Source organism: Hyperoodon ampullatus (genome assembly GCF_949752795.1).
Source record: "Hyperoodon ampullatus genome assembly, chromosome: 8".
NCBI classification, from domain to species: Eukaryota; Metazoa; Chordata; class Mammalia; order Artiodactyla; family Ziphiidae; genus Hyperoodon; species Hyperoodon ampullatus.
This window is the reverse complement of record NC_136921.1, coordinates 66777317-66804732: the sequence shown is the minus strand read 5'-3', so window position 1 is coordinate 66804732 and position 27416 is coordinate 66777317. Positions and strand designations below refer to the sequence as shown.

The 27416-nt window shown below is 40.9% G+C and overlaps 1 protein-coding gene across 1 annotated transcript; it reads right to left on the bottom strand.

Annotated features, from left to right (window-relative positions):
* Positions 1-2434: 2434 nt before the first annotated feature.
* Positions 2435-26179, bottom strand: LYPD6 (LY6/PLAUR domain containing 6; the record flags this gene model as incomplete). Its single annotated transcript, XM_079710591.1, has 4 exons — positions 2435-2602; positions 4505-4635; positions 18576-18674; positions 26062-26179. 4 exons carry the CDS (start codon positions 26177-26179, stop codon positions 2435-2437), a joined length of 516 nt encoding a protein of 171 aa, XP_079566717.1.
* Positions 26180-27416: the final 1237 nt, after the last annotated feature.

Here is a 27416-nt window from a genome sequence, read left to right as displayed (position 1 = left end):
CACCCCCTGGGTGGCAGATGAGTCTGCACCATTGTGGATCTGGTCCCTACACACCAGCCAGGGAGGCTTGGAGTGGTGCCTTCTCATTAACAACCAAGATTTGGACTTTATCTCTTATATTAATCACATGCAGTACTTGGAAGGTGTCAGTGGAGAGTGATCCATGCACAAAAATGTATTTGTAGGTATATACATCAAATTGTCATTGTCTTATGGCATCTTCAGATGGAAGATCAACCTGCCTACTCTTTGATAGCAAAAGGAGTGAATGAGGAAGCCATACCCACACCCCCTAAAGAGAAAACATTGTCTGGGGACACACACAAATGGCATCCTATAGAAGCAGGACTAGACAAACTCCACATGATAAAATGGACAAATTCCCATGATGTCAGGCCTGGAAGTTTTCCTAGGGTTGGCAATTCCACCTTCCCTTCGTCTTCCATCCCACCTCATCCCATATAACCTACACTGGAAGGAAAGGCTTCATGTTACTTCTTAGAGCCTTAGTACCTTCATCTGTAATGTGTAAATACTAGTAACATTCCTTACGGGGTTCTTGCAGGGATTACATGACCCGACTCATGTAAAGTGCTTAGTGTGGCGTCTGGCACATAAGAAGTGCTTAGTAAATGTCTTGCTTTCTCTCTCCCTCTACTTCCCGTGCCCCAGTTGTAAGCAACATATTGATAAACCTACCAAACTCTGAATTAAGGTTATTTGATGCAATTTAGATTATTTTGTTTCAGAGTTTCTGCTGTCAGTTCACATTTGGTCCCTGAGGGGGGCTCATTTTATGAGCCTGAGACATTTTTCTCTGCAGGGCAGATGGACCCTGACAACACTGGCCTCCTGATCAGCAACGACTCCACCAAAGTTCATGGAAATATGCCCCCTAACCCTGCAGAGAAACTCATACCAGTGATGGTCACCACCCGAATACTTCTGGGACAATACCGCTGAGAAAACCACGAGCAAAAACCTTGAGGCCAACATATTACTCTTGCTCACAACATAAATTAAGTTTTTTCAACACTGGTGCAAGTATTATAGATAACTTTCAACAAACATATATTACAAGCTCTACCACTGTTGAAAAATATGTATTCTAATTTGATCGTTTTGTTCAGAATAAAGAATCTTTTACAATATATTTTAGTCTCTAGTTATGCCATACAAAAATAAATATTGTATAACTGATTTATAAGGAAGAAGAAAAAATTGGAGGTGCCAAAAATATAGGAAGGATGGTGAAAGTTTTACCATTTACTTCAAAAGCAATCATCTGAAAAAAATAAAAACATCTCACTGGGTCTCTTTACTAATCTCACCATCACTCCAGTGGACCACCTGCTTCTCATCCTAGGATATTACATCTTCTTTTCCTATCAATCTTGAGACAACTTAATGCAGAACCTTCTCCCTGAAGTCACTGGGGATCTGGAAGAGGGAGAACAAAGAGCTCTCTGGGGCAGTGTAAACTGCAGATGAAAGGTTTGGCAGAGACACTTACTGTGCCCTCACAATGAACTTGGATCAACCCCTCACATCTGCCTTTCATTTTGAAATCCTCTCTCTGTCTCAATTAGTTAGGCCTGGATAGAACCTCATGGCTGGAGGAAATAGCCCCATATGCTGTCAGCCTCTTTGGATACCTATTGGTCCAGGTAGAATCCGGGATTTCATGGAGCACAGTTAGGTGCCAAATCAAGGCCAATCTCACCAATTATATGAAGGGATAAACAGTCACCTTATGGGTGCTAGTTCCATTAAGTTGGGAAAAATCCTTCTCCAGCCACCTCTCCTCCCATACAAAAAAACTTTTATGATTGCCTTTTTTTTTTTTTAATGTCCCATGAGTCCCTCCCTTGGGAGAAGAATATTGGGACAATTAAATTGGACAAACTGCTTACTAGTTTTCTAGGGACTTGGTCAGACTCTCCAAGGAAATAGTCCATTCATTTGGGAATCAAAGTTTTAAAACTCTAAAGCTATAAATGAATTCATGACTGGACCACTCAAATCAGGGGTCACTGACCTTTCTGCTGAAGAACACAGATCTACACGTGTCCATATAACCTATGCCTAACATCTCAGAGGGCGGCAGGACCTCCTGTGCCTCGTGCATGTATTCCAAACTAAAAGCCCCAAATCTCAGTAAATGCTGAGCTTTTTTTGGAGGGGAAACAAAGGTTTATGGTATAGAATCCAGGGACGGTTTGGGGGGCAGGCTGCTTTGATGAGGTCTTGGACTTGAAATGACTACATTGGAGTAATGCTTGTTCCCCGTGGTAAGTGGAAGTGCTTGGCCGTGAAGACATCCGTGAGTGTTATGGTTTCACACGTGTGACTACTGTCAGGCCAATGCCTCATGCATGACTATGGACCTTCAAAGTCCCCATGGATCGCTACGACACATGGTGCCTTTGAGCTGCTATAATGTGAGTCCCAACCACACCCACAAGCAGGACACTATCACTGACATGAAGCCTCGGTGCCCATTTGTCTGATTTATGGGTGACGTTGTGGTAAATGTGGCGTCACTTTCATTTCGGGGGAGCGGCAAGTTACAGATATTTCCTTCACAACAGGAAGTGCAGACCTGAAAGAAAGGAAGAGAAAAAGAAGGGTGATGAGAAGCTGGCAGGTCTGGGAGGGGGCCAGAGATTTTTGAAGGAATTGTCTCCCTCACAGCAAGACTCAAATGAGAGTTACCTGTTTTACAAAGGAGACACCAACCTTGCATTTAAGGGGGTGGGATGAAATTTCACCTGGTTTATCACAATAAACCCCCATCCCCCAGCCTAAATTCTAGGAATGTGCACTCTGTTTTTGACATCCTACCATGTGGTTATTACACAGTTTTACAGTCTTCCTAGGTCTCAGCCCTTCCATCTATGAAATGGGAATTGTAATACTTGCCTTTCTCAGAGACACTCTCATGGTAAATGTTCATTTGCCAAGTTTTCACAGTGAAAGTGAAGTGGCTACAACGCAGTGAATTTAAACTTAAGTATTTACTTTCATTAGAATTGTCTGCATAATTAGCTCCATTCCAGTGGGTGAGTTAAAGTTTGAAGGGTTTTCATTTACGCAATTACTCCTGCATTATACTGCTTTCCTCATGCATCATAAGAAAAAATAAACCCAAAAGGATTATTGACAGAATTATTTTAGGCCTTGGCTACACAAAGTACAGTCCCTTCAGCTTCAACTGGGAAGTTATTAGAAATGCAGAATCTCAAAACTTGCACCAAACTGAGCAATTTAGAATCTGCATTTGAACAAGATCCCCAAGTGATTCATATGCACAGTAATGTTCTAAAAACTCTGTGATGCTTAATATCCTATACAGTCATTATCCTGCAGAGGTGTGAGTTTGGTCACAGTTGACGTGGGCTAAGATGACATTATAATGTTGAGGAGAGAAACTAGAGGTCAGAAGTGACTTTGGATTCTGTCTCTGTCACTAGCTGTATCATCTGAGCACATGACATCACTTCTCTGATCTATATCTTCCACTTTGCTAAAGTAGCCACTATAACCTGAGAGCCAAGCTTAGCTTGGGGGAGGGGGGAGGTCAAGTAAGACCCTTGGGATTACCTTTCATATTTCATTTATTATGTATGACAATTATTTCTCAATAAAACTGAAAAAAAATTAATTTGTTGTGTTTTTGACAAGTTACTTGAAAATTGGGTGTCTTTTTAAGAGAAAGAAGCCCCTACTAACAGTAAGAGTGGGAGTTGACCCCAACCACCAGGAAGGCAGCCTGATGGGGAGAAGTGGGCAGCCTCCAAATAAAGGTCAAGAGGGCTGATATACAAGATCACAGGTACAGCCAGCTCGGAACGACGGGCGAGAGAGTCAGGAACATCCCCCCACTCCAGCCATGAGTCAGGCTGCCTTTGTCTGAGTCTCTATATTCTCCTCCTCCATAGAAGGCAAGACTGCCTTCTAAGTTTGTTTTACACTGAGTGCTTCTGACCAGGCACCAGAGGGAGGCATCCCACAAGGAGATGGTCCTCTTGTCACCTGCTCAAATGACTCAGGAGCCAATGGATACCCTCCCCAAATCAGCATCCCAATAAAGATATGAACCCCACTTTACAGAAAGTTATCAAAGCTAAATTGCCTTGGCCATCTTCAGCTGACTGAACTGTTAGCACATCTGCAATGCTCTACCATGAGGGCATAACTGGCCCCTTGCTCCCGTCCCTTTTGGTAACTTTATTACTTTCTTCTGAGTGAAGAAAGCGCTTACAGTAATTTCAACGCCCTCTTGGTCTTGTGGTTACATAATTTATACCAGTTATCCTGTGCCCTAGTATAAATTTTTATTCTTTTAGCGCCAACAGGAAAGGAAGCATCTTGTCATAACAGTATAAAGACAGTCAAAAGCCAGCCTACGTCGGGGAGTAAGGATTGGCTCATGAACCCTGGTGGGCGTCTGGAGAGGAGGAAGGCTGACTATACTGTCCTGTCACGTGCTTTGTTGCCAGACCTTGTGGCCTTCATGCTCGGAGTCTCTGCAGCCAGTGGACAAGCAGTCTTCCAGCGGAACGCAGCGCTTGGTGACAGAGATGCTGTTTCCTGTGACTTCCATGGTGTGCTGAGTGTAGCAGTATCTAGTCTCTGTCAACAGAGAAAATATGTTTTAATTGAGACAGGAAATGTTAGCCCAACCTGCTTGAAAGGGAAACAGGAGTGTGGACACTAGGATCTAACAGCATCCGGAACATATACTGTGTTAAGTTGATGTCTGGTCCCAAAGATCTCCTTGGAGAGATCCACTTCACCGTGGTAGAAAGGAGGTTTTCTGAAGAATACTGGTCTCTCTTCCCATAAAATCTCCATAAACCAAAACCCAGTGGTATTACTCTTTGCCTTCCAACAAATTTTGCCACTGTGTTGATTTTTATTTTTAGGGGAGGAGAGGTTTGGAGCAATGATTGAGGATGAGAGAGTCATAGTAATTTTCAGGAAGATGAAGGGGTGAAAACATTCAAAGAACACAAGGTTAAAAGAAAAAAAGTGAGGCAGGTAACAAAGATCTTCAAAGAGAGAAAAGACTATAGGGGAGACGGGTGTGTGTGTGTGTGTGTGTGTGTCCAAGTGTGTGTGTGTGCTCACACACACGACTGGGAAACAGCTATTTCCAAGTAAGACAGAATGATTAAATATAGATTCATTGTATCTGGAGAAAATGACTTTATCCAAAAGAGAACTTCTTGCCTATGAGCATAGCTGGATCCTACAATTCATGACAGGAGAAAACTAACCCAAAAATAAAGGTATTCCAGATTGAGGAGTCTCACCATCTCTCCCCAGCGTGATTTCAGTATCTTTCCAAAAAGGCAGACGAAGACCATGAAGTGAGTTTCTAGAGTCCCTCTAAGCTTAGGAGTCTGAAAACTTGAGATTTCTTCCAAAATTCTATGGAGAATTTTTTAACTTGCAATTTAAAGAAAAATGGCTTTGTCAGTGTAATTCTTTAAGGCCTCCAGGTGGTATTCAGCTTTCTAAGTCTGGGATTTAGGAGAAAGTTCCTGCTCCACTTTTAGATTGAAAAGAAAAAAAAGAATAATTCTTAAGAAATGTCATTGAGCTGTTTTTCATCCATATCTTGGACTGAACTTTTCATGCTTTATACATTTTGGATATTTAGTGGCTAATATGGAATTATGACCTTCTATAATATTATTTATTAGGCAATAAAAATTCCCCTCACCAAAGTACTAACATCAAGAGAAGAAAGCTCAGGAATTTTTGGCCCTGAGAATGAGCTAATACAGACCACACAGACACACCTTGGGAGTCATGAAAATCAGGGGTTTTAATACTGTTCCTAGACATCCCCACCCGACAGAACCTGAGTGGCCTGAGTCTCGCTAAGGGCGAAGACTTGCCCAACATTGGTATGTGTACCTGAACTGAGTCTGTGTCAATGCCTTCCCCCAAACGCTGTCTCCACACTGCCCCCCGACCAGAATTTCGTCACTTGGGATCAGGTCAGGGCAGTCCCTAGCTTGCTCAAGATCCTGGGGGCTCTTTGGAGTCGGGTAAAAGTAAGGTCACCCTATGAGCTCACAAGAAAACCTGAAAGTTTTGCACCTGGCAATGATTCTCCCAAAGCTCAAAAATATTTCAAAATTGGAGTGGTTGTTTTTCTGATGAAGAGGAGATGGCATGATTTATTTATTGATTTTTTTAAAGACTTTAGCAGAGTTTAACAAATGGAGGCCAGTGCCCTGAAAGCTTTACCACATCTTTCAAAGAGGACTGGTTTACTTCTTTAGTATCAGACTTGGATGTTAATGGCCATGCTAGGGACGCCTTTCTTAGCCCCACTCCCACTTCAGACATTCAAGAAAGCAATAAATACAGGAACATTCTTATCTCCTGTCTCCTCTTCCCGCAGCTGGAGCAGCTGCCAGAGGTTTTATTGCGTAAATCTGAGCAGATAAGACCATACATTTATGGAATAAGTAAATCATTTAATGGTTTCAGTTTTGGAAATTAGGTTTGTCCCTCAAGTATTGAATTATCTTGTTTTAAGGATAGGCCTTAAAATAACAATTGGTGAACATGATATAACCACTTTTTGTTCATACTTTTATGTCCATAACAAACTCTCTTTTAATTTATGAACTGGAAGCTTATTCCATTATGTGAAGGTAGAAACAATTGATGAACCTGTTTTTGTTTTTTTTTTCAAGATGATATGCAAAAGCCCAATACCTAGTAAGCCAATTCTTGCCATTCCAGGGCAAAAATGGTGATCGGTGATGAGACTGGATAAGAATTTTTTCTTACACTTCACCAAGTCCAATCCATACAGCAAAGAAATATTGAGAATACCCCATTACTTGCAACAGTAAAGACCTCAGATCTGAAGCATCAATCACTTGAAAATATCCGTTCTTACCTTGCAAAACCCCAAGGTGAGTTGTGAAATGTTAACGTGGAAAAGGGTTCTGTGGTTCAATAAGTTTTGGAAATGCTCAAGGTTGAGCAGCTTTCTTTAGTGGATAACTTACAAAAGCCTTGAATTTGTATTGTGATCTCCAAGGCAGGGTGAGAGGACGGGGCAAGCAGGCAGAATTTCCCAAGCAGAACTAGGTGGACCACATGTGGCTTATCACTGGTGGTAGGATTGATAAAAACTGAGTTTCAGCCCCAGAGCCCTGCTTGCCATGCATTTTGAATAATCCTTGGGTTAGTAATGAGGTTATATGAGAATCAAGCCTGCTGATAACTTCACACTAAAAGGATTTCAAAGACTTTTATCTAAAAGATAAAAGATGGATTTGAATTTCTACCAGTTTACTTTCAGCCTCTAAATCTCATATTCCACAACTGCATGGAATTCCCAGAGGCTGTGAAACAAAAGTCTTTTACTGTGAGACTCACTGGCATTCAACTAAAATCAGAACTGGGTAAGAGAGCTTAATCAACTATTGGAGAATACAATTTTTATGAAATTCACACACACACACACACACACACACACACACGCAGTTTCTTGCAGATAGCATATAGTTGGGTCATGTGTTTTAGTACATTCTGCCAATCCATTCCTTTTACTTTTACATTTAATGTGATTATTTATATGTAGCACTTAATTCTGCCATTTAAATTTTTATTTTCTGTTTGTTCTATTTTGGGTTGTTTGTTTTTTGTCTATTTTCTTTTTCCGGCATTCCTGTGGGCTACTTGAACATTTTCTAGAATTCCATTTTGAGTTACCTATAGTGTTTTGGGGTGTATATCTTTGTATAGTTTTTGTGTGTGTGTGTGTGTGTGTGTGTGTTTTTCATGGTTGCTCAGGTATTAAATTATATGCATAACTTATCACAGTCTGCTGGCATCATTTTATCAGTTCGAGTGAAGTATAGCAATCTCACCTCTGTTCATGTCTTATTACCCTCTCTTGTTTGTAATATAATTGTCTTCAGTAATCCCCTACATACATTTAGAACCACATTAGCATTACAATTTTTGCTTCAACCATCAAACATAATTTAGAAAACTCAAGAGAAAAAAGACAGTCATATTGTATTGTCAAAGACATATTTTTGCTTACCATGTTTTTTCTTCCTTTCTGCTGTTCCAAGTTTCCTTCTTTCATAATTTCCTTTCTGTGTCTGTGTGTCTTTGTGTAGATTTCTTTAGTTTTATCCTCTTTGGGGTTCACCCACCTTCTTGAATCTGCAGGATTTCATCTTTTACCAAATTTAGAAGGTTTAATCCATAATTTCTTTGAGTACTTTTTTCAGCTCTGCACTTTTTCTGTTCTTTGAGACTCCAGTGACACAGTGTTAAATCTTTTGTTATACTCCCACAGATCACTGAGGCTCTGTTTTTGTTTTTGTTTAAATTTTTTAATCTATTTTCTCTCTGGTGTTCAGATGTGGTAATTTCTATTGTTCTACCTTCCAGTTCACTGATTCTTTCCTCTCTCTTCCACTCTACTGTTGAACCCATCCACTCAGTGTTAACTTCAGTTACAGTATTTACAGTTCTGAACTTTCCATCTGGTTCTTCTTTATATTTTCTATTTCCTTGCTTAGACTTTATTTCTCATTTGTTTCAAGTTTGTTTGTAATTATTCATTGAAACATTTTTATTATGGTTGCTTTAAATCTTTGTTAGGTAATTCTAACATCTTTATAGCTTTCTCATTGTTGGTATCCATTAATTGTCATTTTTTATTCTGTTTGAGATCTTCCTGGTACAACAAGTGATTTTTTTATTGAAACCTGGCCATTTTGGTATTATGTTATGACATTCTGGATCTTTTTTTGTTTTAACATCTTTATTGGAGTATAATTGCTTTACATTGTTGTGTTAGTTTCTGCTGTATAACAAAGTGAATCAGCTATATGTATACATATATCCCCATATCCCCTCCCTCTTGTGACTCCCTCCTACCCTCCCTATCCCATCCCTCTAGTTGGTCACAGAGCACCAAGCTGATCTCCCTGTGCTATGAGGCTGCTTCCCATTAGATACCTATTTTACATTTGGTAGTGTATATATGTCCTTGACACTCTCTCACTTCATCCCAGCTTACCCTTCCCCTTCCCCTTCCCCGTGTCCTCAAGTCCATTCTCTATGTCTGTGTTTTCATTCCTGTCCTGCCTCTAGGTTCTTCAGAGCATTTTTTTTTTTTTTAGATTCCAAATATATGTGTTAGCATATGGTATTTGTTTTTCTCTTTCTGACTTACTTCACTCTGTATAACAGTCTCTAGGTCCATCCACCTCACTACAAATAACTCAATTTCATTCCTTTTCATGGCTGAGTAATATGCCATTGTATATATGTGCCACATCTTCTTCATCCATTCATCTGTCGATAGACACTTAGGTTGCTTCCATGTCCTGGCTATTGTAAATAGTGCTGCAATGAACATTGTGGTACATGACTCTTTTTGAATTATGTTTTTCTCAGGGTATATGCCCAGTAGTGGGATCGCTGGGTCATATGGTAGCCCTATTTTGAGTACTTTAAGGAACCTCCAAACTGTTCTCCATAGTGGCTGTATCAATTTACATTCCCACCAACAGTGCAAGAGGTTTCCCTTTTCTCCACACCCTCTATAGCATTTATCATTTGTAGACCTTTTGATGATGGCCATTCTGACCTGTGTGAGGTGATACCTCATTGTAGTTTTGATTTGCATTTCTCTAATGATTAGTGATGTTGAGCATCCTTTCATGTGTTTGTTGGCAATCTGTATATCTTCTTTGGAGAAATGTCTTTTTAGGTCTTCTGCCCATTTTTGGCTTGGGTTGTTTTTTTTTTTATATTGAGCTGCATGAGCTGCTTATAAATTCTGGAGATTAATCCTTTGTCTGTTGCTTCATTTGCAAATATTTTCTCCCATTCTGAGGGTTGTCTTTTCGTCTTGTTTAGGCTTCCTTTGCTGTGCAAAAGCTGTTAAGCTTCATTAGGTCCCATTTGTTTATTTTTTTGTTATTTCCGTTTCTCTAGGAGGTGGGTCAAAAAGGATCTTGCTGTGATTTATGTCATAGAGTGTTCTGCCTATGTTTTCCTCTAAGAGTTTTATAGTGTCTGAGCTTACATTTAGGTCTTTAATCCATATTGAGTTTATTTTTGTGTACAGTGTTAGGGAGTATTCTAATATCATTCTTTTACATGTAGCTGTCCAGTTTTCCCAGCACCACTTATTGAAGAGGCTGTCTTTCTCCATTGTATATTCTTGCCTCCTTTATCAAAGATAGGGGACCATATTTGCATGGGTTTATCTCTGGGCTTTCTATCCTGTTCCATTTACCTATATTTCTGTTTTTGTGCCAGTACCACACTGTCTTGATTACTGTAGCTTTGTCTTATAGTCTGAAGTCAGGGAGTCTGATTCCTCCAGCTCTGTTTTTCTTTCTCCAGATTGCTTTGGCTATTCAGGGTCTTTTGTGTTTCCAAACAAATTGTGAAATTTTTGGTTCTAGTTCTGTGAAAAATGCCATTGGTAGTTTGATAGGGATTGCACTGAATCTGTAGATTGCTTTGGGTAGTATAGTCATCTGGATCTTATTTAAACCTTCTGTTTTAGCTAACGTCCTCTGACACAGTCCCAGTAGGGGAAGGGGTGCTCCTGCCTCATTACTGCTAGGTAGCAGTGACTCAAGTCCAGGTTCCCTACTCTGTCTCCTTTCACAGCTGAGAGGGCTCTCCTAATTATTTCTGGGTGGAAGTGGGATTTCCAGTTCCTCACTAGGTCTCCTATGATACCTTGCTGGCTGAGAGTGGTAGGAGTGCCTTGTTAATGATCCCCACATGGCCTCAACTGATGCCACTCTACTGATGTGTGTGTGGCCTCATTACCACTGGGCACTAGTGGAGTCCTGACTCTCCACTAGGCCTCCTCTGACACAACCCCAACAGGGAGGGGGAGAACAATGTCATTATTGCTGGATGAGGGTAGAATCCAGGCCCCAGACATAGTTTCTACTGACACCATGGGGGAGTCCTCATTACCACCTAGGGGGGATAAAATTCTCTCCTATTCACTTTTTTCTGACAGCATCTCAGGAGAGGTTGGTGTGTCTCATCACAGCCTGTTGAGTATGGAAGTGTAAGAATTTGTTAGCTTGGGGGGAGAGACCTATAATTTTTTTTTCTGTGGTATTTGGCTGGAGTAGAGTGATCATTGTCTAGAAGATTTCTGTCTTTCTGGGCTACCCGCTTCTTGGTCCTTTGGCTACGGAGGACTAACTCTCGTTGGAATTTATTTTTTTGGTACTTGTGGCATTTCCAGGTTCCCAGCTTCTTCATCTCCAAGTCTGGAAAATATGGGACAAAAAGAAAACCCAGAGAACTCACCTCCTTGGGTCTTGAGGTCCTTAGCTAGCGTGCCTTTTTCTCTCCATCTTTCAGAGCCTTCTTCTTTTTTTTCATATATATAATATTCAGGAATTTAGTTGTACTTAGAAGGAAGAATAGAAAAATACATCTGCTCTGTCTTTCCAAAAATCCTCAGCACTTCTGACACTTTGAGCTAGCTAGTTCTGTTTTGAGGGACTGACCTGTACAAAGTAGGATATTTAGCAGAATCTGTGGCCTCTTCTCACTAGATGCCAGTAGCAACCCCAACTGTGGCAACCAAAAATGTTTCCACATATTCGTAAATGTCCCCTGAGGGGCAAAATCACTCCCAGTTAAGATCTACTGTTCAAGATTATAATCCTCTTGAGAATAAAGTCCATTCTTGTTCATGTCTGCATTTCCCTGCCACGTCCCCTCCCCAAATACAGCACAGGACCTTGCACAATATAGCAGGTGCTTAATGTATTAAGAATAGAGATAGATGGGTGGGAAGAATACATGTACCTGACTTCTACAACTCAAGATTGAACCAAATCAAAACATTTTAACTTAGTTCTATGATATCTATAACACCTCTTCCATTTTTGTAGTTTGAGTGATGTCTTCAAATTTGAAAGTGAAATAATACTATATTTCAATCAGTTGTGCAACTTTCACACAGTATAACTGCTTTGGAAAATTATTTGCCAGGATCTACTCAATCTAAACCTATGCATATTCTAGGAATCAGCAATTCCACCCTTACATATATAGCCAACAAAAATGATAAGTACTAGAATGTTCATAGAAGAATTCTTTATACAAAAAAAACCCCTTGGAAACTACAAAAATGCCCAATGGTAGAATAAATAAATAAGTTATGGCATATACTCACACAGCAATGAGAATGAATGGCCTAGAAGTAGATCTAACAAAATGGACGAATCTCCCATAATACTGAGTGACTAGTAGTTCCTAGTTTTTTCTTTTCTTTCCCAAGTAAGAAATTTCTCAAGGCAGAAATTAAAACTAAATACTTATCAACCAGATTGACTCATAACTGCTCCCCTTTACCCTGCAGTCAGCAACTCCTGAAGAAACCATCAAACAGATACTTCTCTCTTTTTTAAAAACACCATCCACAGCTCTTAAGGACAGGTGACAGGCTCACTTGAGGAATCTCTCTTTTAAAGCAAATCACTGAAACTCAGAAAGCAATGTTTTTATTTCCAGACAAAGGCCAAGGAGGTGGCTGGAAAAGGATGCAAAGCTAGTGAGGATAAACAGGACTTTACGGTGGACAGTAGTTAAAATCAAAGCAACAGGCAAAAGCATCAAATGGATGCTTCCTATCTGAGGCAACTGTGTTAACAGAAAATACTTAGACAAAAACACTGAATTAGAGTAGGTCAGATGCTCTCAGGGTACCAAAAAAAATCTTGCTTAGGCTGACAGAAGAACTTTTGTTTTAAAAAGTTGCTGGAAAATTTCTAACTGAAGAGTGATTCTGAGAATTCCAATGCCACTTGAGAAGAACCAAGAAATGGTAGGATAAAATGAAAATAGCAACAAAAATCTTATGAAGGCATAGGTGAGCTACCAAGGCAGATAGGATTTGAAGAACAAGATACCAGCAAAACCAGCAACACAGTAAGCTGAGCCCAACACCCTGTACCTGTTCTGCCCTCGAGGCACTTGCTGATTCAGAAGTGGCACACATGAAGAGGCTGAGAAGACAGGCAGAAAGCCCTGCTGAGGGGCCCAGAAGCTAAGCAGAACCTTTGTCAGTCTAGTGGGAATTGGGAGTCGCAAACAGGAATGCAGAGTGAGCGGGGGAGCCAGGAGACAAGGGAAGTCTGGAGGAGGAGGGGAGCGGACCGGCTCAGGATAGAATTCTACGTTGGCAGTTATATACATTCAGTGCTTTAAAAGCATCGTTCCATCTACTTCTAGCTTTTATTGCTTCTGTCCATACTACGTGTTGGCAAGCTTGTGCAGCAACCAGCACTCTCAGGCACTGCTGGGGAGACTGCACGTTGGTAGAGCAACTCTAGAAACTGTTAGGCAAAATCCAGTAAAGGGGGCTTCCCTGGTGACGCAGTGAGAGTCCGCCTGCCGATGCAGGGGACACAGGTTTGTGTCCCGGTCTGGGAGGATCCCACATGCAGCGGAGCGGCTGGGCCCGTGAGCCATGGCTGCTGAGCCTGCGCGTCCGGAGCCTGTGCTCCGCAACAGGAGAGGCCACAGCAGTGAGAGGCCTGCGTATCGCAAAAAAAAAAAAAAAAAAAAAAAAAAATCCAGTAAAGGTAAAGCATGAGTACCGCCTGTCCGGGGTGTGGGACCTGGGATAGACATGGCACAAATGCATATATCTGTGCACGAAAAGACATGTACAAGACTGCTGTGCATGGAAGCAATCCAAATGCCTATCAACAGTGGAATGGATGGATTTTAGTAGATTCATAAAATGATCTGTTGTACTTCTCGGAGAAAGAACGACTTTGCTACTCAAAAAAACACTGATGAATTTGACATATAGAATGTGGGAAAGAAAGGAGGACATTCTGTGTGGTTCCATTTATATAAATCTGCATGGCAGTCACAGTTGCATTACCTTTGGGAGGTGGGGTGTAAAGCCTGGTGGACCCCAGTGGCCTTCTGGGGTCCTACGACTTAACATGAGTGGCAGATACACTGCATGTTCATGCTGGGGAAATTCAACAAGCTGTGCACTTATGATCTGTGGACTTTCCAGAATGTATGTTAAACTTTAATTTAAAATTTTTTGCTCTATAAAAAAGGAGGAAGTCTAAGATTTCCATTTAGCAATATGACAAGATAGGTCACCTGAACACTACCTCATTACATAGCAGGCAGAAGTGTTGGATAACGTACAACCAATACCTTTTGTAAATGTACAAATGAACTCTCCAGAAAGTAAGGGAAATCCCAGGGGCCAACACTGAGGAAGGTACTGAATTCTTTACCCTGGTGGGAGAGGGGAAGGTTAATAGATAAATGATAAGAAGATGCAAGGCCTTGGGTCCTCATGGGGTGTAGAGGTAGTGTAGAGACCCCTGTATAATGGCAGAAACCCTGAAGGGCTATATCCTATGTGTAACACTGCCTAAAAGAGAAAAAAATCCACCCTTAAGTAAAGTCAATGAAAACGTTGTCTGTCTCAGCCTGGGCTTGGGCTGAAAGAAGTCGACATAAAGAAGTCTTTCCTGAAAATCTGTAACCGCGGGGCTTGTCTTCAGTTGAACTGGGGATCATTTATATTCCCTGCTTATACCACATAACAAATATAGAATGAGCCACCAAGGGACATGCTCAGATTTTTCTTTACTTTCACAGAAAAACAGTGAACAGCATAGAAGCTGGAACTAAAAGGATACACGTCCCTCTATCTCAAGATTTCTCTTGGTCTGACTTTATATCAGCAATAGTTTCCAGTGAAGATTTTGCCTTTGAGGGAGGCATCTGCACTTCATAATTAAGCAGGAACATAAAATTCTTAGTGGCTTAGGTATCCTCCACAGAACAAGCCTTTTAAAAAACTGCATGTTTTTGACTTGACATTTAATTCTACAGACTCTTAATAAACACTTAGACAGTCCCTGTCTCAAGGAGCTTTTAATCTCTCAACACAGAGAAAAGTCACAGGCAAAACCATGTGGACCTGAACACGCGACATTCAACTCTTATTTGCCTTCAACAATTCCTTCACCTGGTCCCTCATAGAATATGAGTTCAAGATCCTTTACCATTCTGGTTCACAGTGGCAAGAAAATTGCATTGATTTATAATAAGCAGTTGATGAAATTAAGGTTATTGCAAAGGAAGGGGCCAAAGACTAAATGGAAGTTGAGGAGGTGAACAATGGCAGTCCATTATTGGGGGGCATCTTAAATTCTCACTTCCAGGAGGGAGTACGGTCCCATGAATCTGTAGGCGCCAAAGTCAATAACAACGTAATGGAGGAGGAAGTACTTACATAACACACGTTTCAAAAGTCAGAGTGACAGGGAACTTGAAATTCAATCAATCTCCTAAGCAATTTGGGATGCAAGCTTATTCCACAGAGATAAAATTCAATATTTAAACGAAATGGTTTTTTTCACTTTCAACCAGTTGTTTTCACATCATGTGATAACTAAAACCTCGTTAAATAGATCACAAAATAAACCAACAGAAAATGAGGAAGGTCCCAGAAAGTCAGGACGTCTTTCCACAGCAGTTACTGAGCTGCCCTTACCAAACCTGTTGGTAGTCCTACGGCTGCTTCAAACAAACTAATAATAAACAGAAAAAAAAATGTAGGCTTACTCAATAGTTTTCAGTAGACACATTTTATAGTTTAATCTAATAATAATAGCATTATTTTCATTGTTAAAAAAATCTGGAGAGAACCCAGAGGAAATGTTGATGGTTCATGGCAAACGTGGCTGGACAGGAAGGAATTATCTCTTCTCAGTCTACAGCGCTAGTCCTCACTCCTTACCTGATGTTCAAGGCCCCACAAAAATAGCCTGGCTCCCCTGTCCTGCTCCTATTATTCCCCAGCATATTCTGCTACACCCAGTTCAGGTCTCCCCTGTCCACTGAACCCACATGGGTACACTCCATGCCTCTGCTCTGAGTGACTTCCTGGAAGATATGCTCCCTTCGCTCTCCCACCCGCCTTGCCCACCTGTTGGGCTGCTGCCATCTCCCCAGCCCGGGATGCTGTCACTGGCCACCTCACCCCCCCAAACTGCAATTCCTCCTTTAAACTCCCAAGCATTTAACTCCATGTTTCCTCTGGCACATGCCTTTGTCCTGCTATTTCTGACATTTGATATGTTCAGATCTTATCTCCCAGCTAAACTGCCAGCTCCTTGAAAGAAGAAACTTGATTCCTATCGTTCACTGCATAATCCCCCAAAGGGTTTGGCATGGTGGTTCTATGTCAAGAATCTCAAGGCATCACTTCCCATTTATTCCTATAAATTTCAGGACAAAAATATAAAAAAGGGGAGAAGGAGAAATTGTGTAAAGACCTGAGATACTTCCAGGTGTCTGTACTTTAGAAGGATAGATTTTGACCTCGAAAGAACACATCAAGATGGAACTTCCTCATTTCCAGAGAAGAATTCAAGCAGAGTGTCATGGTCTCTGTTTTCCCCTTGTGACAGAGGTAGACATGCACACCTTCAGACTTGAACTGGGCCTCTGTGAAATACAGCCCAAGGCCCAAGAGAGCACCAGTTCACAAAACCTCCTTTTCCTTTGTATCATCTCTGCCAGGGCAATACTGAGAAAAGCGCTGTCACGTTTCCTGTACAGTAGCTCTAACCAGTGGCAACAGCTTCAATAGCTCATCTGCCAGCTTTGTCCTAGCAGGAACCAGCCCAAAGGTTATTGGCTACACAAGCAGATTATCCTGTTTTTGTCCAGAGTCACTGTTTACAGTGGTTCTCAAATTTTGCTGCATATTCGAACCAGCCGGGGAGCTTTCAAAAATTCAAATGCCTGGCGGCACCCATACCATTTAAATATGAATCTCTGGGAATGGGCCCAGGCATCAGTGTTTTCACCTGTGATTTCAATGTGCTGCCAAGTTTGAGAAGCAGTGGTTTAATCAGGTCCGTCAGCAACCCGCCCAAACGTTCACCCTGTAGTGGTAATGGTAGAAAACACCGCTGATTCCGGAGTGAGTGCGTGACTGCAGAAAGCAACGCGGACGGAACTTCTCTTTGATTACCTGGATGGCTGGACACCTAGCTTGTGAATAAGCCGATCATCAGTGTCTCCACATTCTTCTCTTCTATGTGGTCTTTTGGGACCCTACCAACATCTCTACTCCTCAAAGTAAATAAGAAGAACCTAGAAATGACAACAGTGCATTTTGCTTTCTATGAGTGGGGAGAGGAGCTCCCAGTGGTTTCTGTCCCTGACTCTCCATTAGAATCACCTGGGCTGTTTAAACGCACTGGTGCAGGGCCCTAACCTCAGAGATGTAGGCTCAGTTGGTCTAGAGCTGTGTTTCTTAATGCCTGGTCTCCGGACCAGCAGTATCTGCATCACTGTGGAGTGCTTTAGAAATGCAAATTCTCAGGCCCCATCTCAGACCTATAGGAAGGAGGGGGAAGGCCGAGCTAGGGGCAGAGATCTGTATTTAAATAAGCCCTCCAGGGAATGATGGTCATGCCGAAGTTTGAGAACCACTAGTCTAGGCAGGACGCAGGTCCAGGTGGTTTTGAAAAGACCCACAGGTATTTCTCCTGGGCAGTCTGGGTGGAGACTCATGGGTTAAATAAATAGCACCGGATTAGGTAGCTGACACCTGTCCTTCACTGCAGTTTCCACGCTCTCCTGATGTCCAGTCCTCCAGGGGCAACAGAGTGCTTTCTGCCGGGGTGAGTAGAAGGGCTCTTGCATTACATTGAAAAATAACAGGTTGGTGTTGGTGTGTTCAGTCATTTTAACAACTGAATTAGATCAGCAGCGAAGCCCATCGAACTACATGCTCAAACATTTGTCAGTAAAATATCCCATCCTATCACCTCCCCATCAAATGAATCGACTTTCCTTCAAACACAAAACAGCCAATGAACAGTGACTCCATATCCAAATATAACCATCTTTTTTATTCAATAGGATAAAAGAGATCTGAACATGAATATGAAGCATCTACTTCATTTTGAAATGGGCCTTTGGGTCAAAATTTCATGCTTTGATTGGGCATTCATCTCATCCCTCAAAGAGAACTTAATAGTTTAAAAAGCTCAGGGTTTTTATTTGTGCGATGATGACATTGAGAATTCTAGCTTTCATGCAGTCTCGGGATAGAAGCCTCTGGCAAGATACGTAATAAATGGGATCTTTATATGAACAGCAACTCATATTTTTACTTAAAGGAAGTTACTAGGCAATGACTAATGCTTCGAAGAGTGGATTACAGGCTGGTTGTTCTTTTCTTATCTGGCATTTGTTGGGCCTGGGGGTGAGAAGTATCACTCACCTCTTTTGGAGCTCCAACGATGCTTCATAAGAAAGGGGGCAAGTCTATGGATCAGTTTATGTCTCTGACAATGTTTGATGATAAGGTACTGATGTGGCATAAAAGATCTACTAATAGCCTTAGACAAGAGAAGTGGTTGAGATTGCAAGCATGCCTCTCTCTATACATGCATCATAGTCAGCAGGCCATTCACTCATGGACAGCTCTGGGCAGCCCAATGTGTCTACTGAGAGTTTACCTCGAGGGCAGTAGATGTCTGGAGCCCATCGGTTGCACTCATAATTGTCTGCTGCCTTTTCACAGGTGAAACACTTAAATCCACCAGGATATGGTGTGGCTACAAAAAAAAATCAAGAGAGAAGATTAATTTTTTAGACTGAGCACAGAATCCTGCATGGTGAAGTGAGACGCTTTTATTCTTTAAAAAGGATTCTCAAAATAGCCTGGCAATTTCTTAAAAAACTAAACATGCAACTGTCATATGACTCTGCAGCTGCACTCTTGGGCATTTATCCCGAAGAAATGAAAACCTACATTCACACAAAAATCTGTACACAAATTTTTATGGCAACTGTATCTGTAACATCCCCAAACTGGAAACAACCCAGATGTCCTTCAATGGGTGAAGGTTAAACAAACCATGGTACATCCATACCATGGAACACTAGTCAGCAATAAAAATGAATTATTAATACATTTAACAACCTGGATGAATTTCCAGGAAGTTGTCCTGAGTGAAAGAAGTCAATCCCAGAAGGTTATATACTGTATGATTCCATTTGTGTGACATTTTTTAAATGAGAAAATTTTAAAAATGGAGGAAGCATTAGGGGTTGCCAGGGGTTGCAGTTGCCAGGTAGTGGGGGGAGACTCAGACGGACATGGGTGTGAGGCCAACAGGAGGAATCCTTGTGCTATTGAAACTGTTTAGTGTCTAGATTTGGTGATGGATACACAAACCTACATGTGATAAAATTATGTAGAACTAAATACACACATATACACACACACACACACACAAAATCACACACAAATGAACACAGGTAAAATGGGGGAAGTCTGAATAAGACCAGTAGACTAATGTATCAGTGTCAATAACCTGGTTGTGATATTATTCCACAGTTTTAAAAAATGTTACCATTGGGGGAAACTGGGTAAAGTACATATGGAATCTCTGTATATTATTTCTTACCACTGCTGATGAATCTACAATAATCTCAATAAAAATGTCAATTAAAAAAAGGCACTCTGGATTTCCTGTGATTTACTTTTATGTGTCAACTTCTGTAGACATATCATCGTGTAAATAAATATAAATATTAGGTTCAATCATGATGCTTGATCATTTCTTACCTACACAGTTTCTTTGGTTCAATCTTATAATTTTATCTGGTTGGACCTGATATGGTTAAGAATCTCAGGGGATAGCAAATATCAGCTAAGAGTCTTCATTGCTAAGATACATGCTGCCTGTGCAGAGGTGAACCTCCTAAGGGCCCCGGGGGCCCATGGCCAATGTCTTGGGGCAGAGTGCTGAGGGCACATGGGGATGTTCCAGGAAGCTGCTCCTATCTTTCCCCTCCATTCCCCACTCCTGAGCTGCCTCTTCCTGCCTTCTGAAGGGATTGTCCTCCAGGTACTTGTATTCTTTGCCTTGCATTTGTGTTCAGGCGGGATGCAACCATGGGAGTCAGGTTCTGGAGAGTGCCCAGCATGCCAGGGTCTCCTTGGTAATTAAGGACCAGGATCCAAAAGGAACGTCTGGCCAGGCCATCTCTGTCCTTTTCCCTGATGTACTTTCACTTGGTGCTTAGTTTTAATCATTTGCTTGCTTTGTTGCTTAGCGTTTCGCTTTTCACAGACAGAACTTGTGTGTGTGTGTGTGTGTGTGTGTGTGTGTGTGTGTGTGTGTTAATCTGTAAAACTACCTGGCCTCTTTGAAAGCTGCAAACATGCAAACACTTCATCTGCAGGAGCCAACTGTTCTCCCTCACAGATGGCTGAGCCTGCATGTCCCACTGGCGGAAATAATCATCTCAGGGTAAATTACTTTGCCCACATGGAACCAATTAAGTATGTTATCAAAAATAAATGAAGGAGGAGGCAGCAGCTTAAGGCCAGAATTATGGGCCAGATATAACTGATTTTCACCTTGCTTAGAATAGCTGCCCATCCTCGCATTTGTTTGTAGTATTTCACAGAGCTGACTCTGACAATACCCAATAACCTAACATGATCAAAAGTCATAAACTGTCTAAAAAAGACAGGTAACTGAAACTTTTAATGGGCCCATTTGAGAGTTCTATGTTCCTCCTAGTGGCTGGTGACTCAAGTTCATAAACAGAAAGATGCTGAGAGCAAGGATCCTCTTAAAAATGAGGGATGGAAAGCAGCCTAGGCATAGCCATCCAACGACTGCATTCCCAATGAGGAAAACTCGCTCTGGTTAAACATGCTCTATCATGTAATTATAATAAACAGAAATCAACTATTTTGTAAAACTACACATAGAAAATTTTTATGTCTTCACATCCCACTGCCTAGATAGGTGGGTTATACTCGAGTTAAAGATTCTAGTTTAGGTAAGTACATGCCTGAAGAATTTAAAATAAATAGGTTCTCGGATTTCTCTGGTGGTTCAGTGGTTAAGATGCCACGCTTCCAATGCAGGGGGCACAGGTATGATCCCTGGTTGGGGAACTAAGATCCCCTATGCTTCACCCAACCAAAATAACTAACTAACTAAATAAATAAATAGGTCCTCATATTCCAAAGGCATTCAATACTCTTATGGACATTTTAATTAGATTATTTTTATAAATACCATTATTAAAAACCATACAAAATATTTTAGGAAATTATCCTGATTGGATACATTAAAAATAGTTTCACTATCCACTTTAAATTATTTAATATATAAATAAGTGCAAAAGAACTTTAAAATAGTTTGTAAGATTTGAAGTAGAATTATTAAAGCAGGAATTTTGAAAAAAAGATGTAAATAATTTGTCAAAGAACAGCATTTCTCAAAAAACGATCGTATTCACTAAGGTTTATGACAGCAAGCCAACCATAATACTTCAGCTTGTGTGATTAATTCACTAGAGTATCCAATTTTATCTGTCTGTCACTGAAGCCTGTAAAACTTTTAGCTAGAATGTTGGATTAGCTATTCCTGGAAACTTTCCCATCAAAGAGATAAATTAAGAACTTTGAATGAAGATTGACGATCCAGCTGTTCCAAGAATAAACTTATTGAAAGCCTAGCACTAATAAGTTGTAGTGTTCCCAAATTTGGATTAATAGACTCTTCAAAATTATCTTTTGAAAGACTAGTGACATATTAAATTAAATACTGCCATTTCTTATACAAGTAGGCCTGGACTCTGAAATTAACTCAAAGTGTGTCAAAATTAAAACAGGAATATGAGCCAAAACACTATGGTAGCAAAATGAAGCTCTGTTAAAAATCTTTCTCTCTGAATGTGTTTATCAGCATGTATCATTGCCAATTAACCAAATGATCTCCTTTCCAGTGAGTTTTATTTTTAAATCCACAACTTCATATCTGTTGCATTCTCAACAATGACAGTCTAATGTTTGCTTATAGGAACTTGTATTTACACCTTGGCAGGTAGTACTGATCAGTGAATAATCAAACCCTTTTCAGTGACAAATCTCTGAAAACAGACTCAGCTTTCAGTCGATAATTACAGCACAATACCAAGTAATGGTCAAATTCCCCCCTCTGGAAATATTTAGCTAATAAACAAGGTCTTCAGATGAACAACTAATCTCCAGTAACTTGCTAACTGATACTGAATCTGATAAAGAAGTTTTTTTAAAAAGGACGGAAAGAGGTTTCTAAGAGATGTGCAGTTTTCTTCTTTGTTACTTCAAAGCGTTACAGAGCAAGTAGGGTTTCAAATCGTTGTGGCCCCAGCTGCGAATGAATCTAATTTGGCTCTTGATCACAGAGTTAATAAGCTTAGTATTTCAGGGCATAAGTATTTCAGGGCATAAGTCCTTGGTCCCTCAAGAGAAGGTTATTGTAAAGAAAAAAAGAAAAGCCAAAGTGCCCAGTTACTTCCTGTAATATAATCTGTCCATTAACTCTCCTGGTCAGCCATGGTTCAACCGACCATAATTCATTTGTAAGGCATCGGAAAAGATTTCGTCTTTGTTTCCATCCCTTGGAACTTTTGCCAGGACAAAGGCCTTCAGTTACCAAAACCGTGGTGAGAAGAGAATCTTGTTTTGAACTGTATGCTGATGTGTAATGCATCCAAACTTTTTTTTTTTTCATTCTTGCCAAATTAATTTCCATTGTTTTTGGAAACTGGATGCAAATACAAAATTTCTAGAAATCTAATAAATTGATCTTCTCAGTCCACTAGGCAACAACATATTGTCAGTATAATTTTAATACCATGAACATATTTCTGGTAGAAGTGCATTTCCTGGTACCTTTCTAGAAAGTCCCCTTACTCCCTAAGACTTAACGTGGTGTAGAATTATGGGAAAACTTCGTTGGCTCACTATCTGGGCATAAACAAGCCCCCTGTAGAGAGATAGCTCTTTGGTCCACATAATTAAGGAAAGACTCAGAATATGCAACCAGAGGAAAACTGAACTTCCCAGGAAAGGTTTCTATTACAAAGAATGAAAAGGAGGCCAAGAACATGTTGAAGTCACTTAGGATGTTAAATTCTGCTATCTTGTATGAGGTCTAACAGCCAAGTAAGTAGCTTCATGTCTCTTAATACAAACTCCTGCTTCGAAGGTTTTTATTAGGCTTTGGTACTTTAATCATGGGCTAGGAAGAAATTAATCATTTTTCACTTGAAAAAGAAAAAAAACCCATACACACGATAGAAAAGAATGTTATTGAGGACAGTGCCTCAAGTTTGAAAGCCATAAAGTTTATTTCTTTTAAAGGCTTAGAAACTTCAAAGATCAGGGAACCAGAGAGCAAAGGAGATTAGTCATGGGAGGCTGAACTTTCCCAACCCGGGTTCCAATCTCATCCCACTTGTTATCTCTGAGGGCTGTTCGGGGCCCAGGAGAAATGATTTTATGTTTGTCTGGTGTGGAAAACTTGTGTATCTTCTCACATCCCCAGCGTCACCGCGTTTCTCCTTGGGCAGGTTCTGAGCAGTATCTAATATTAATGGAATCTGGCTCACTCGCCGACCCTAGGAAAGCTGTTTGTGTCTCCATCTACAAAGTGAGGCGATTTTATTAATAATTCAAAATCAAAATAATCCCATGTTTCCTTCATATATTTTTTGTGGTCTATGTTCTACAGAAACCTGCTTATTTGTGGAGAGATCGCTTCATCTAAACATAGTCTACCGGGTGCTGCTCAAGGGCAGACGACCATGACCGTTTAAAAAATCAAAGTGTAAGAACAAGCAAACAACACCAAAAACTTCTGAATTAGTGCAGAGAAATGTGAAGTTAACTCTGCTTTAAAGTGGTCAGAATAAACAAAGTTATGGCCAAGTAGGAACCATGGACAGGAACTTGATTCCTGCAAGAACTTATATTCCTTGTGACCAGTTATGGAGACTCTGAAAGAGAACTCAGCCCAGACCTGCTGGTGAATCATCTACATACAACATAGTTTAGAAACAGCTGCTTCTACCCTTCTCTATATTCCAAAATCACATCAGAATACTCCATCAATTCTTTATTTATAGTGAGCTCTCTTTAACCAGGCCATGGCTCTATTTAATCAACATAGGTCACATGAATGGAACTTTTCCATCAATTTCTAAAGAGCACAGGTGATTGCCCCTCCAGCCTGGCAGAGCTCATCCTTCAAAGATCCCATTCTGAAATGGACTTTCCAAATAGAGGTCCACTCAACACCAGCACTGACCCACCATACCCCTGAGGCACAAGCAGAGTGTGTTTGTTTTGTTCTTGGTCACTTAAATCCACCCCCCCTTAATTTTCCTTTCCACCCTGCGTGTACAATCACAGCCTCAGAGAAGGCCAGGCATGGGTCTGTTCTGAGGCCCAGTGACTTCTGAGTCTGTCACTGAAGCGGACAAAGAATTCCACAGAAGCTGAAAGTCCTGGCAATCAAACCCACGAGACTGAAACCTAGGTTTTTGTTCACCAACTGTAATAAAAAAGCATGGTTCTTTGGAGAAAAGAATAAAATGCAATCTTAGAAAACAGAGAAACTATCAAAGCACCTTCTTTTCATGAATGTTACTAAAATAAACTGCCCTGCAAAAACAAGCAGCCAGATAAGCTTTCCATACAACTAACCAGTAGGCACCAGCCTATACTGGTGAGAGCGTACAACAGCAGTAAGTCTAAAGAAACTTTCGGCTGCCGGTTAAATGTATATCTGGATTTAAAAAATTAGTGATGTACCTTCAGCATCCTCAGTTTACTGTCTGAGACAATTAGCACAACATCATAAGTAACAGGCATCTGATTGCCTGTTATGTATGTGCCTAGCATTTTACAGATATTATTTCTAGTCCACAAAACAACGCTATAGGGTATGTATCATTTTAACCATGTTAGAAATGTAGAAATCAACACTTTAAAGGTTCCCCTAACATTTATTGAGCATTTCCTATGGCTCACAGTGCTAAGTGCTTTGTATGCATTCTTTTATTTAATCTTCACAAAGTTAGGGAACTTATTTCAAGTCAGAAGGCTATGAAGCAGCTGAGGGAGGTCCTAACCCGAAGTCAGGTGGACTCCAAGCCCCTGTGCACTCCTTGGACCACCTCTCATTCAACCAGAACACGGAGACGTTAAATATTCTAATCATGTGGCATTGAAGGAGTCCAGGTGACTTCCTTCACCTTGTAGATTACAAGATCCTCAAAAGCAAGGACTGTGGTTGATTTGCCTTTACATTTTTTACGCCGATCACAATGCTTGACACACAGTAGAGGCTCAAAAATGTTTGGCAAACAGAACATTTCAAAAGGGTAATGCACCTCAGGGCGAATGCTAAAGGTCAGCCCACACACTACATACCCAGCTCAGGGGCATTCCAGCAGGGAGTCAAGCAAAAGTAAAAGAGATGAGATAAATACAGAGATGGTGACCAGTAGAGAAGGAAAGCTGCTGTGTTTCCCGAAGTGTGATCCTTAGAATATCGGCAACAGCGGAAGCACCTGAAATTCTTGCTGAAAGCAAAAATCCATGGGGACCACCCAGACAGATGCAGTCAGACACTCCAGGGAAGGGACCTGGGACACACATCATTATACACTCCCAAGATAATTCTTAAACACAGGAAACTGAAAGGGACAGGGAATAGGAAGTGGCGGAAGGCAATTATGCTGAAACTGAGAATTAGATGCACAGACAGGAAGGCCAGCTATTATCTTGCTTATAAAGGCCTGATCTTTTACAAACACCTTCCTCCCGGGACTTGGGACTTGGCGGTTGACTTTGATAACTGACCGAGGGCTGGCAGAGTCAGAGGGAAGGCTGTTCAGAATCAGAGCGACCGAGGGCACAGGGAACAGAGAAAACAAGCCTAATAATTTACCTTCAAATACAAACACCCTGTAAAAAGGGGAGGGTACAACACAACGCATGTTTCTGTCGCATACGCGCCCCCCTGCAATTAAATCACCAGGTTTCGCCTGAGCGGAAGGCTGCCTCCTGCCGGCCATTTTTCAACTTTCAAATCTTATTGGGAGTCGAGCGACATTTCTGCAGTGAAGAGAATGGAGTCTTACTTGAAGGGTGGAGGTAGATTATGTCTTTGACGGTGAAGTCTCGGGACTGAGCAGCTTTCAGACAATCAGCCAGCAGACTCAGAAGCAGGAGCCAGGCCAGGGCAGGGCCAGCTTCCATGGCAGACCAAGGCGTCACTCATCCAGGGGGCCTGGGAGCGGGGACTCGGGACGACGGAAGAGGACTTGCACCTGAAATACGAAGCCACAGTCATGTCAGTGTCCAACTCGGGAAAGCCACGGAGACTCGGCCCAGCTCCTGTGATGGCGGGATGAGCTGGGGAGAAACAGGGAGCCCAGGGCACAAGGAAGTGGGTAAACATGGAGAGAAACTTTACAGACTGTAATTTTAGAGTACTTAGAAAATTTCAACCCAAATCCATTCTTAATTAGGTTGCTAAAGCTCCACTGCTAGCAGTCCCCTCTAACATCCAGCAGAGATGGTATCAAGAAAGATTGAATTTTAATGAAACGCAGCTATTTTTGCCAGGAGGAAAGGGGTTGGCTGCCAGAATGCAACAATAAATAAGTCAGGCACAGAAGCTCAGAAGCATTTCCTTGATACCAGCGAACGCCAGGTATGAGAGTGCAGCCTTACTGGGTCATGCTGTACAGGCTAGACTTTCCAATTTGGAGAGAAAAAAAAAAAAAAAGGATATGTAGGTAAACTGGCCTCTCGTGAACCAAGATGTGTCTTTATAGCTCAAAATCTCCTTAACATAACTAACATTATTGTCTGTGTACTGTTGAAGTTCTTATATATATATATATATATATATATATATATATATATATATATATATATGTATATGTATATATATATGTATATGTATATATATATATGTATATGTATATATCAGGTAATTCTCCTCATAACCCTATGAGGTAGGCACTGTTATCCCATTGTGAGTAAACTGAAGTCCAGCAAATACATAGAGGAGCTGATTTAAACCCAGGCAGTCTGGCCACTGAGGCCACATTTAATGGTGATACTATGTTCTTCCAAAGACTGAGTCAAGGCATATAAACAAAACCTGAAGAAATGAGATCAAGGTGTCACTGTAACACTAAGCAATCATCATTCTATCCTTTATTTGGACTCTGCCCTTTTCAATTAAAACTGAGAGCAATAAAATTTTACTAGGGTTGAATTGTCCAGCTTACTTAGAATGTAGATATATATCTTAATTTATATGCGTTGTTCGCTTGCCATCTTATTGCTTTTCTATAGAGTCTGTTCCTCATGTTCTATTTTCCGAATACCATCATTCTAGCACCCATGCAAGGGGTCAAGATAGATATTCACTTTATTTTAAACTGGCTAAAAAAACATAATTAGGACATTTTGTCTACAAAAT